This window comes from Oncorhynchus kisutch, linkage group LG29, assembly GCF_002021735.2.
Source record: "Oncorhynchus kisutch isolate 150728-3 linkage group LG29, Okis_V2, whole genome shotgun sequence".
Lineage (NCBI taxonomy): Eukaryota > Metazoa > Chordata > Actinopteri > Salmoniformes > Salmonidae > Oncorhynchus > Oncorhynchus kisutch.
In genome coordinates this window covers 40,803,292-40,814,126 of record NC_034202.2, presented here as the reverse complement: position 1 = coordinate 40,814,126, position 10,835 = coordinate 40,803,292, and the positions used below count along the sequence as shown (strand labels likewise).

Genomic DNA, 10,835 nt, shown 5'->3' with positions numbered 1-10,835 from the left:
AAAAGCCGTTACAGAGAAGGGGGATATTCCTAGCTGTCCCCGTGTGTCCCCGTGTGTTGGCTGTCCCTGTCCCCGCGAGAGGAGAGCGTGTGTTGGCTGTCCCTGTCCCTGTGAGAGGAGAGCGTGTGTTGGCTGTCCCTGTCCCCGCGAGAGGAGAGCGTGTGTTGGCTGTCCCTGTCCTCGCGAGAGGAGAGCGTGTCCCTGTCCCCGCGAGTGGAGAGCGTGTCCCTGTCCCCGCGAGTGGAGAGCGTGTCCCTGTCCCCGCGAGTGGAGAGCGTGTCCCTGTCCCTCTCTCCTCCCTGTCCCCACGAGAGGAGAGGGTATGTTGGCTGTCCATGTCCCCACGAGAGGAGAGCGTGTCCCTGTCCCTGCGAGAGGAGAGTGTGTGTTGGCTGACCCTGTCCCTGCGAGAGCAGAGCGTGTGTTGGCTGTCCCTGTCCCCGCGAGAGGAGAGGGTATGTTGGCTGTCCCTGTCCCCGCGAGAGGAGAGCGTGTGTTGGCTGTCCCTGTCCCTGCGAGAGCAGAGCGTGTGTTGGCTGTCCCTGTCCCCGCGAGAGGAGAGCGTGTGTTGGCTGTCCCTGTCCCTGCGAGAGGAGAGGGAGGAGAGAGGGTGTGTTGGCTGTTCCTGTCCCCGCGAGAGGAGAGCGTGTCCCTGTCCCCGAGAGGAGAGCGTGTCCCTGTCCCCGAGAGGAGAGCGTGTCCCTGTCCCTGTCCCTGCGAGAGGAGAGCGTGTCCCTGTCCCTGTCCAAGAGAGGAGAGCGTGTCCCTGTCCCCGCGAGAGGAGAGCGTGTCCCTGTCCCCTGCGAGAGGAGAGAGTGTGTTGGCTGTCCCTGTCCACACAAGAGGAGAGCGTGTCCCTGTCCCCGCGAGAGGAGAGCGTGTGTTGGCTGTCCCTGTCCCCGCGAGAGGAGAGGGTATGTTGGCTGTCCCTGTCCCCGTGAGAAGAGAGCGTGTCCCTGTCCCCGTGAGAAGAGAGCGTGTCCCTGTCCCCGCGAGAGGAGAGCGTGTCCCTGTCCCTGCTAGAGGAGAGCATGAAGGGGCTCTAGCCTTTTGGGGGCCCTACGTGACATTTGCGGGCAAAATGTTAGAGTGCCCCCCCCCCCCCCCCTGCTGTCAGTGGCTGACAAAACAAAATGTTAGAGTGCCCCCCCCCGCTGTCAGTGGCTGACAAAACAAAATGTTAGAGTGCCCCCCCCCGCTGTCAGTGGCTGACAAAACAAAATGTTAGAGTGCCCCCCCCCCCCCCCCGCTGTCAGTGGCTGACAAAACAAAATGTTAGAGTGCCCCCCCCCCGCTGTCAGTGGCTGACAAAACAAGAGAGAAACTGCTGAACCAAATGTCAAACTTGCCCTGGTCTATTCTCTTATTCTAACTCTCCATATTGATGGCCCTGACTGAGTTCCCTTACACCCCAAAAAAATATTCCTTATTCCGGGGCCCCAAGCAACCACTTATGTCGCTTATGCTTGGAGCCGGCCCTGCCCTGCCCCTTTGGGAAGAGAGTGTGACAGTAACTTGGGGCAAGCATGGACCGACTCACAATCCACTCTAACAGTGTGTGTGTGTGTGTGTGTGTGTGTGTGTGTGTGTGTGTGTGTGTGTGTGTGTGTGTGTGTGTGTGTGTGTGTGTGTGTGTGTGTGTGTGTGTGTGTGTGTGTGTGTGTGTGTGTGTGTGTGCGTGCGTGTGTGTGCGTGTGCGTGCGTGCGTGTGTGTGATGAATGGCAATAAAATGGCCTCAAATGGCCTGAGGCGTCTGCTGCTGTATCCCGATGTGATTACAGACACTGAACAGACACACTGTAAAACCAAGTGTGATTACAGACACACTGTAAAACCAAGTGTGATTACAGACACTAAACAGACACACTGTAAAACCAAGTGTGATTACAGACACTGAACAGACACACTATATAACCAAGTGTGATTACAGACACACTGTAAAACCAAGTGTGATTACAGACACTAAACAGACATACTGTAAAACCAAGTGTGGTTACAGACAATAGACAGACACACTGTATAACCCAGTGTGATTACAGACACACTGTAAAACCAAGTGTGATTACAGACACTAAACAGACACACTGTAAAACCAAGTGTGGTTACAGACACACTGTAAAACCAAGTGTGATTACAGACACTAAACAGACACACTGTAAAACCAAGTGTGGTTACAGACACACTGTAAAACCAAGTGTGATTACAGACACTAAACAGACACACTGTAAAACCAAGTGTGGTTACAGACACTAAACAGACACCCTGTAAAACCAAGTGTGATTATAGACACTAAACAGACACACTGTAAAACCAAGTGTGATTACAGACACACTGTAAAACCAAGTGTGATTACAGACACTAAACAGACACACTGTAAAACCAAGTGTGATTACAGACACTGAACAGACACACTGTAAAACCAAGTGTGATTACAGACACTGAACAGACACACTGTAAAACCACGTGTGATTACAGACACGCTGTAAAACCAAGTGTGATTACAGACACTGAACAGACACACTGTAAAACCAAGTGTGATTACAGACACTGAACAGACACACTGTAAAACCAAGTGTGATTACAGACACTGAACAGACACACTGTAAAACCAAATGTGATTACAGACACACTGTAAAACCAAGTGTGATTACAGACAATAGACAGACACACTGTAAAACCAAGTGTGATTACAGACAATAGACAGACACACTGTAAAACCAAGTGTGATTACAGACACTGAACCGACACACTGTAAAACCAAGTGTGATTACAGACACACTGTAAAACCAAGTGTGATTACAGACACACTGTAAAACCAAGTGTGATTACAGACACTGAACAGACACACTGTAAAACCAAGTGTGATTACAGACACTAAACAGACACACTGTAAAACCAAGTGTGATTACAGACACTGAACAGACACACTGTAAAACCAAGTGTGATTACAGACACGGAACACTTTTCTGGATCACTTTTTAAATCTGTCAAAGCATTTAGAATTTCAATTCAAATGTGTTTAGATTGTAAACAACAGAATATGTTAATTCGCTGTAACACTTTTTAAACACACACACCTCAGGAGGCTGAAGAAATTCGGCTTGTCACCAAAAGCACTCACAAACTTCTACAGATGCACAATCGAGAGCATCCTGGCGGGCTGTATCACCGCCTGGTTTGGCAACTGCACCGCCCTCAACCGTAAGGCTCTCCAGAGGGTAGTGAGGTCTGCACAACGCATCACCGGGGGCAAACTACCTGCCCTCCAGGACACCTACACCACCCGATGCTACAGGAAGGCCATAAAGATCATCAAGGACATCAACCACCCGAGCCACTGCCTGTTCACCCCGCTATCATCCAGAAGGCGAGGTCAGTACAGGTGCATCAAAGCTGGGACCGAGAGACTGAAAAACAGCTTCTATCTCAAGGCCATCAGACTGTTAAACAGCCACCACTAACATTGAGTGGCTGCTGCCAACACACTGTCAATGACACTGACTCAACTCCAGCCACTTTAATAATGGGAATTGATGGGAAATTATGTAAATATATCACTAGCCACTTTAAACAATGCTACCTTATATAATGTTACTTACCCTACATTATTCATCTCATATGTATACGTATATACTGTACTCTATATCATCGACTGTATCCTTATGTAATACATGTATCACTAGCCACTTTAACTATGCCACTTTGTTTACATACTCATCTCATATGTATATACTGTACTCGATATCATCTACTGTATCTTGCCTATGCGGTTCTGTACCTTCACTCATTCATATATCCTTATGTACATATTCTTTATCCCCTTACACTGTGTATAAGACAGTCGTTTTTTGGAATTGTTAGTTAGATTACTTGTTGGTTATTACTGCATTGTCGGAACTAGAAGCACAAGCATTTCGCTACACTCGCATTAACATCTGCTAACCATGTGTATGTGACAAATAACATTTGAATTGATTTGATTTGATTTAAACACATCAACACGCTATTTATTCAGCACAAGGCGTTTAGGTTTTAAATACTAAACAATGGGGGTGTTGTTTTAACACTATAGGATGTAAAGACATATTTTCATATTTCCCAGCATGCCTTTCGATGGAATGTGAGAGATTACCAACCCATGACTGTGTTTGTTGTTAGTGACAGAAATATGGTTGTAAAACCCTTACAACCACACATTAGACCTTCATTTTCATATGTCCTAAATATCCTCAACATTGTGGTCTGAATCAATACATTTCTTGATAAATGTTCCAAATGTTGACAAATACGCTGGGAAAGGTGGGATAACTTTGTGTCTGTAAAATGAATTATGCAAGAAATGTTTTTTTTTAAATGTGCAAATATTGATAATAATAAATAATAAATATTGATATTATAACCATCGTATCGACGTAAACTTGGAATCACGCGATGACAAGTTGTGTGGTCCTCCCACCACGACACGGGAAAGCTTGAAGCTTGCAGTTTATCAAAACTACAGGTTAAATAAATGATGACGAACTTCGCAAGGTGGTGAAAATGCAGGGGTGATGCCCCTTTCCAATACACATCGAGGGTCTTATTCTGACACCATGATGATCGATGCTTGGCTGCTGTTTGACAAATACAAATAATCTCACTCTTTTGTCCATGATAATCTCATTATGTAGGCTATACCTGCACTGCAGAGGAGGCTCCTCAGAGGAGGAAGGGGAGGACCATCCTCTTCAGTGAATTACATAATAAATAATAAATAATAATAATAAAACATTGTAAAAGTTGTAATCTTTAGATAAAACTAAATGTCACCAAATAATTGATTAAAACACACAGTTTTGTAAAGAAGATCTACAGTAGCCTCAACAGCACTCTGTAGGGTAACACCATGGTGTAGCTGGAGGACATCCTAGCTTCCATCCTCCTCTGGGTACATTGACTTCAATACAAAATCTAGGAGGCTCATGGTTCTCACCCCCTTCCATAGACTTACACAGTAATTTCAGAGGACATTCTCCAACCTATCAGAGCTCTTGCAGCATGAATTGACATGTTTTTCACCCAATCAAAGGATCAGAGTATGAATCTAGTACTGAAAGCATAAGCTACAGCTAGCTAGCACTGCAGTGCATAAAATGTGGTGAGTAGTTGACTCAAAGAGAGAGAAAGACAATAGTTGAACAGTTTTGAACAAATTAATTTCTTCCAAAATGAAGGAGAAGCAAGTGAGAGATAGAGAGAGATTTCATCAATTGCCGCTAGCTTGTTTAGCCTACTCTAACACCGGGCTCAAACAGAGGGATGCTATGTTAGCTAGCTGGCTAGTTTAGCCTACACCGGGCTCAAACAGAGGGATGCTATGTTAGCTAGCTGGCTAGTTTAGCCTACTCTAACACCTGGCTCAAACAGAGGGATGCTATGTTAGCTAGCTGGCTAGTTTAGCCAACTCTAACACCTCAAACAGAGGGATGGTATGTTAGCTAGCTGTCTATAGCTATCCAACACCAGAACTCTTCCAAGTCAAGGTGAGCTTTTGGTTTTATTAATTCATTGCCACCGTGGCCCACCGGTGTAACTGCTAAACTGTTTGCTGACTGTACACTGTACTGCATGATTGTAGTGGGTTTACTAATGCATTAGTTCTATTAGATATGTTGACTAGGACGTTACTTTAGTTAATATGGTGACAACGATGTAAGATGTGTTGAAATATTGGTAAAGTGACAGACAATGCTAACTCTGATCTGAATAATGTCCTGTTCAGTTGAAACGTTCGTAAGGTGACAGACAATCCCAACTCTGAATAAAAGGAATGGAAAGTCACATCAATTTCTAATGACTAAATAGACTCTAAACAGGACGATGGGTAAGTAAACACTAGTGTTTCAAACCTGAACGCAAAGGAGATACAGGTGGTTGGAAACAGACTGGAAACAGACTGGAAACAGACTGGAAAAAGACTGGAAACAGACTGGAAACAGACTGGAAACAAACTGGAAACAGACTGGAAAAAGGCTGGAAACAGACTGGAAACAGACTGGAAACAGACTGGAAAAAGACTGGAAACAGACTGGAAACAGACTGGAAAAAGACTGGAAACAGACTGGAAACAGACTGGAAACAGACTGGAAACAGACTGGAAAAAGACTGGAAACAGACTGGAAACAGACTGGAAACAGCTGACTATCATGTTGAATCTTGCATTTTCAACGCCTGTGTTGAAGCCTTATTGGCTAATCTAAATGCCTAAAGATTCAGTTTTAAACACTGAGGTTATAACACTAGCAACGTCTCAGTCCACGGTGTGTGTGTGTGTGTGTGTGTGTCCATTCAGCATTCCATCATGAGCAACTTAATTCATTTCCAGTCTGTCTCATCAGGGCTCCGGTATCTCCCTAATCGCTTCTGATCTGCCAGACCGCAGTCATCCTCTCCTCTCCAATCCCCCCCTCTCCACTCCCCCCTCTCCTCCCCACTCTTCCCCCTCTCCTCTTCTCCGCTCTACCCCTCCCCTCTCCTCTCGTCCCCCTCTCCACTCCTCCCCCTCTCCACTCCTCCACCTCTCCACTCCTCCCCCTCTCCACTCCTCCACCTCTCCACTCCTCCCCCTCTCCACTCCACTCCTCTCCCTCCCCACTCCTGTCCACTCCTCCCCTTTCCCAGTCCCTCTCCTCTCCTCTCCCTCTCCACTCCTCCTCTCCCCTACCTCTCCTCTCCCTCTCCTCCCACACTCCTCTCCCCCACATCTCCTCTCCCTCTCCTCCCACACTCCTCCCCCTCTCCACTCCACTCCTCTCCCTCCCCACTCCTCTCCACTCCTCCCCCTTTCCCAGTCCCTCTCCTCTCCTCTCCCTCTCCACTCCTCCTCTCCCCCACCTCTCCTCTCCCTCTCCTCCCACACTCCTCTCCCTCTCCACTCCTCTCCCCCACCTCTCCTCTCCCTCTCCTCCCACACTCCTCTCCCTCTCCACTCCTCCTCTCCTCTCCCTCTCCTCCCACACTCCTCTCCCCCACCTCTCCTCTCCTCTCACACTCCTCTCCCTCTCCACTCCTCCTCCTCCTCCTCCTCTCCTCTCCTCCTCCTCTCCTCTGATCTCCCTCTCCACTCCTCCTCCTATCCTCTCCCTCTCCTCCCACACTCCTCTCCCTCTCCACTCCTCCTCTCCTCTCCCTCTCCTCCCACACTCCTCTCCCCCACCTCTCCTCTCCTCTCACACTCCTCTCCCTCTCCACTCCTCCTCCTCCTCCTCCTCTCCTCTCCTCCTCCTCTCCTCTGATCTCCCTCTCCACTCCTCCTCTCCTCTCCCCCACCTCTCCTCTACTCTCCCTCTCCTCCCACACTCCTCTCCTCTCCTCTCACACACCTCTCCCTCTCCACTCCTCCTCCTCTCCTCTCCCCCACCTCTCCTCTACTCTCCCTCTCCTCCTCTCTCCTCTCCACTTATAAACTACAACCAAAGAGACTGAAGCCTAAAGTTACAAATACATTAGACGTATTATGGATCTAGATGTGTTCAAAAGTTGCCTTGGGGCAGGGGGAGAGCAACTTCAGCTATCATACACCTAGCAGTGTGTGTGTGTCTATCCTACACCTAGCAGTGTGTGTGTGTCTATCCTACACCTAGCAGTGTGTGTGTGTCTATCCTACACCTAGCAGTGTGTGTGTGTCTATCCTACACCTAGCAGTGTGTGTGTGTCTATCCTACACCTAGCAGTGTGTGTGTGTCTATCCTACACCTAGCAGTGTGTGTGTGTCTATCCTACACCTAGCAGTGTGTGTGTGTCTATCCTACACCTAGCAGTGTGTGTGTGTCTATCCTACACCTAGCAGTGTGTGTGTGTCTATCCTACACCTAGCAGTGTGTGTGTGTCTATCCTACACCTAGCAGTGTGTGTGTGTCTATCCTACGCCTAGCAGTGTGTGTGTGTGTCTATCCTACACCTAGCAGTGTGTGTGTGTCTATCCTACACCTAGCAGTGTGTGTGTGTCTATCCTACACCTAGCAGTGTGTGTGTGTCTATCCTACACCTAGCAGTGTGTGTGTGTGTCTATCCTACACCTAGCAGTGTGTGTGTGTCTATCCTACACCTAGCAGTGTGTGTGTGTCTATCCTACACCTAGCAGTGTGTGTGTGTCTATCCTACACCTAGCAGTGTGTGTGTGTCTATCCTACATCTAGCTGTGTGTGTGTGTGTGTGTCTATCATACACCTAGCTGTGTGTGTGTGTGTGTATCCTACACCTAGCTGTGTGTGTGTGTGTGTGTGTGTGTGTGTGTGTGTGTGTGTGTGTGTGTGTGTGTGTGTGTGTGTGTGTGTGTGTGTGTGTGTGTGTGTGTGTGTGTGTGTGTGTCTATCCTACACCTAGCTGTGTGTGCGTGTGTGTGTGTGTGTGTGTGTGTGTGTGTGTGTGTGTGAGTGTGTGTGTGTGTGTCTATCCTACACCTAGCTGTGTGTGTGTGTGTGTGTGTGTGTGTGTGTGTGTGTGTGTGTGTGTGTGTGTGTGTGTGTGTGTGTGTGTGTGTGTGTGTGTGTGTGTGTGTGTGTGTGTGTCTATCCTACACCTAGCTGTGTGTGTGTACATTAGACGTGTTATGGATCTAGATGTGTTCAACAGTTGCCTTGTGAACTAGTTGATAGCATCATTCATGACAGACACGGTGTACTGTTCTGACTGAGACACACAGTAACCTTATAATAACCTCATAATAAAAGCCTATACCTGCGTATAACCTTCTAGAAACTGTCCTAATAAAGGGTGATCGAGACTAATACAAGCATAACGTCAATAGTAAGGTTTAAATGTCTCTTCGTGATGTGGCCTCTATTCATGCTCATATCTAGTAGCACCAGGCGTCAGCTCCCCGGAAAAAACATGACTGATGCTAGAATCCCCCGGGAAAAGACGGACGCTGGTACCACGGTTTAATTTCCTCCCTCCATCTATCCATTGCATTCCTCCATCTCTCCACCTCTACGCTGACTCCAGCCCTATAGCTAACGGAATGCTATTTCTGTCGTTTCACCTTCAGCGCAGGCATCAATAACACCACGGTGGTGGAACGAGGAGAGGATGCTGGCACGCACGGCCTGCTTCTGTCCCTATAACGTTAACGTTTAATGTATTGTTATTTTTCTCCCTTTAGTTACAATATTTTTTTCTGATCTGTCCCTATTCCGTGATGTAGCCTATTCTCGTTGAGTTATACCGTTACCGGATGCAGGCCGTTACTGCAGCCTCTATGAAGGGCACCGTGGCGCGGAGCCGGCTGCTGATGGCCCGGTTATAATAATAGCACCCTCTAGCTGGCATATAGAACATCATAGAACCCTCTAACTGGAATATAGAACATCATAGAACCCTCTAACTGGCATATAGAACATCATAGAACCCTCTAACTGGCATATAGAACATCATAGAACCCTTTAACTGGCATATAGAACATCATAGAACCCTCTAACTGGAATATAGAACATCATAGAACCCTCTAACTGGCATATAGAACATCATAGAACCCTCTAACTGGCATATAGAACATCATAGAACCCTCTAGCTGGCATATAGAACATCATAGAACCCTCTAGCTGGCATATAGAACATCATTTCTGAATGGGCTTAAAAATAACAAATCATATATATTTTTTGTTGTTGTCTGAATCAAATCCAAACGGATACGTCAAAGTCAAGTGTGTGTGGATAGATGTCAGGGCTGACCGTGCGCCTGTAATTCCCCCCTCCCCTCCCCCAAACTCTCTTTTTCTCCCGGTCTCTCCGCCTCTCTCTCTCTCTCTCTCTCTCTCTGTGTACCCGCTGGACACAATGTCAGCAAGCTCACAGAGAAAACAGTCACGGACACACGGCGTCGGTAGGCATACTTACAATTCCTTAATGATCATTGTGGTGGTGATGTCTTCTTCTCACGAGGGAAGGTTAGTGCTCCGTTAAGATCCAGAACAGTGTCTTTCCCTCCGTCAGACTCTCTCTCCCACCTCTCCCCCTCTATGTCATTCTCTACCTCCCGTTTCTCTGTTTTCCTCAAATGCACTTCCTGATCGAGGCCTCGCGCGGTAACTAGGCTACAACCGCGTTCGTGTCGTCACACCGGGCAAGATGACGTCAAGGGAGATCGCCGTAACACCGAATCGGTTTTGCTGCTGAGGGTCTGAGTGGATGCAAGGAGGATCGTCAGGGAAGCGGAACCGGAGTGGTCGATCCTGTGGTGATGTCACAACAGCTGGGGAGATAATCCTCTGACCAGATGGAGATCACGGGCTGGCTCAGTGTGTGTGTGTGTGTGTGTGTGTGTGTGTGTGTGTGTGTGTGTGTGTGTGTGTGTGTGTGTGTGTGTGTCATAAGTGTGCGGTGTTGACTGGCTGTAACCCTCTGAGTCTTCACTCATCATCATCATCTTCATCATCGTCATACCCTCTCTCTCTCTATTCTATCTCTCTCTCTCTCTCTCTCTATATATATATATATTAATTTAAGGGACTTTATTGGCATGGGAAACATATGTTTACATTGCCAAAGCAAGTGATGTAGATAATAAGTGAAGTAAACAATAACAATATACAGTAAACAATATACAGTAAACAATATACAGTAAACAATATACAGTAAACAATATACAGTAAACAATATACAGTAAACAATATACAGTAAACAATATACAGTAAACATTAGACAGTAAACAATATACAGTAAACAATATACAGTAAACAATATACAGTAAACATTAGACAGTAAACAATATACAGTAAACAATATACAGTAAACAATATACAGTAAACAATAAACAGTAAACAATATACAGTAAACAATATACAGTAAACAATAT

The 10,835-nt window shown here is 46.8% G+C and overlaps 1 protein-coding gene across 1 annotated transcript in view; it reads right to left on the bottom strand.

Annotated features, from left to right (window-relative positions):
- The window catches only part of pitpnab (phosphatidylinositol transfer protein, alpha b), a 77,753-nt gene extending 67,550 nt beyond the window's left edge, over positions 1–10,203 (bottom strand). Inside the window, exon 1 of the mRNA XM_031809552.1 lies at positions 9,878–10,203. Within this exon, the coding sequence (XP_031665412.1) occupies positions 9,878–9,894 (17 nt within the window). The 5' untranslated portion in view covers positions 9,895–10,203. The remainder of the gene's footprint in view (positions 1–9,877) is intronic.
- Positions 10,204–10,835: the final 632 nt, after the last annotated feature.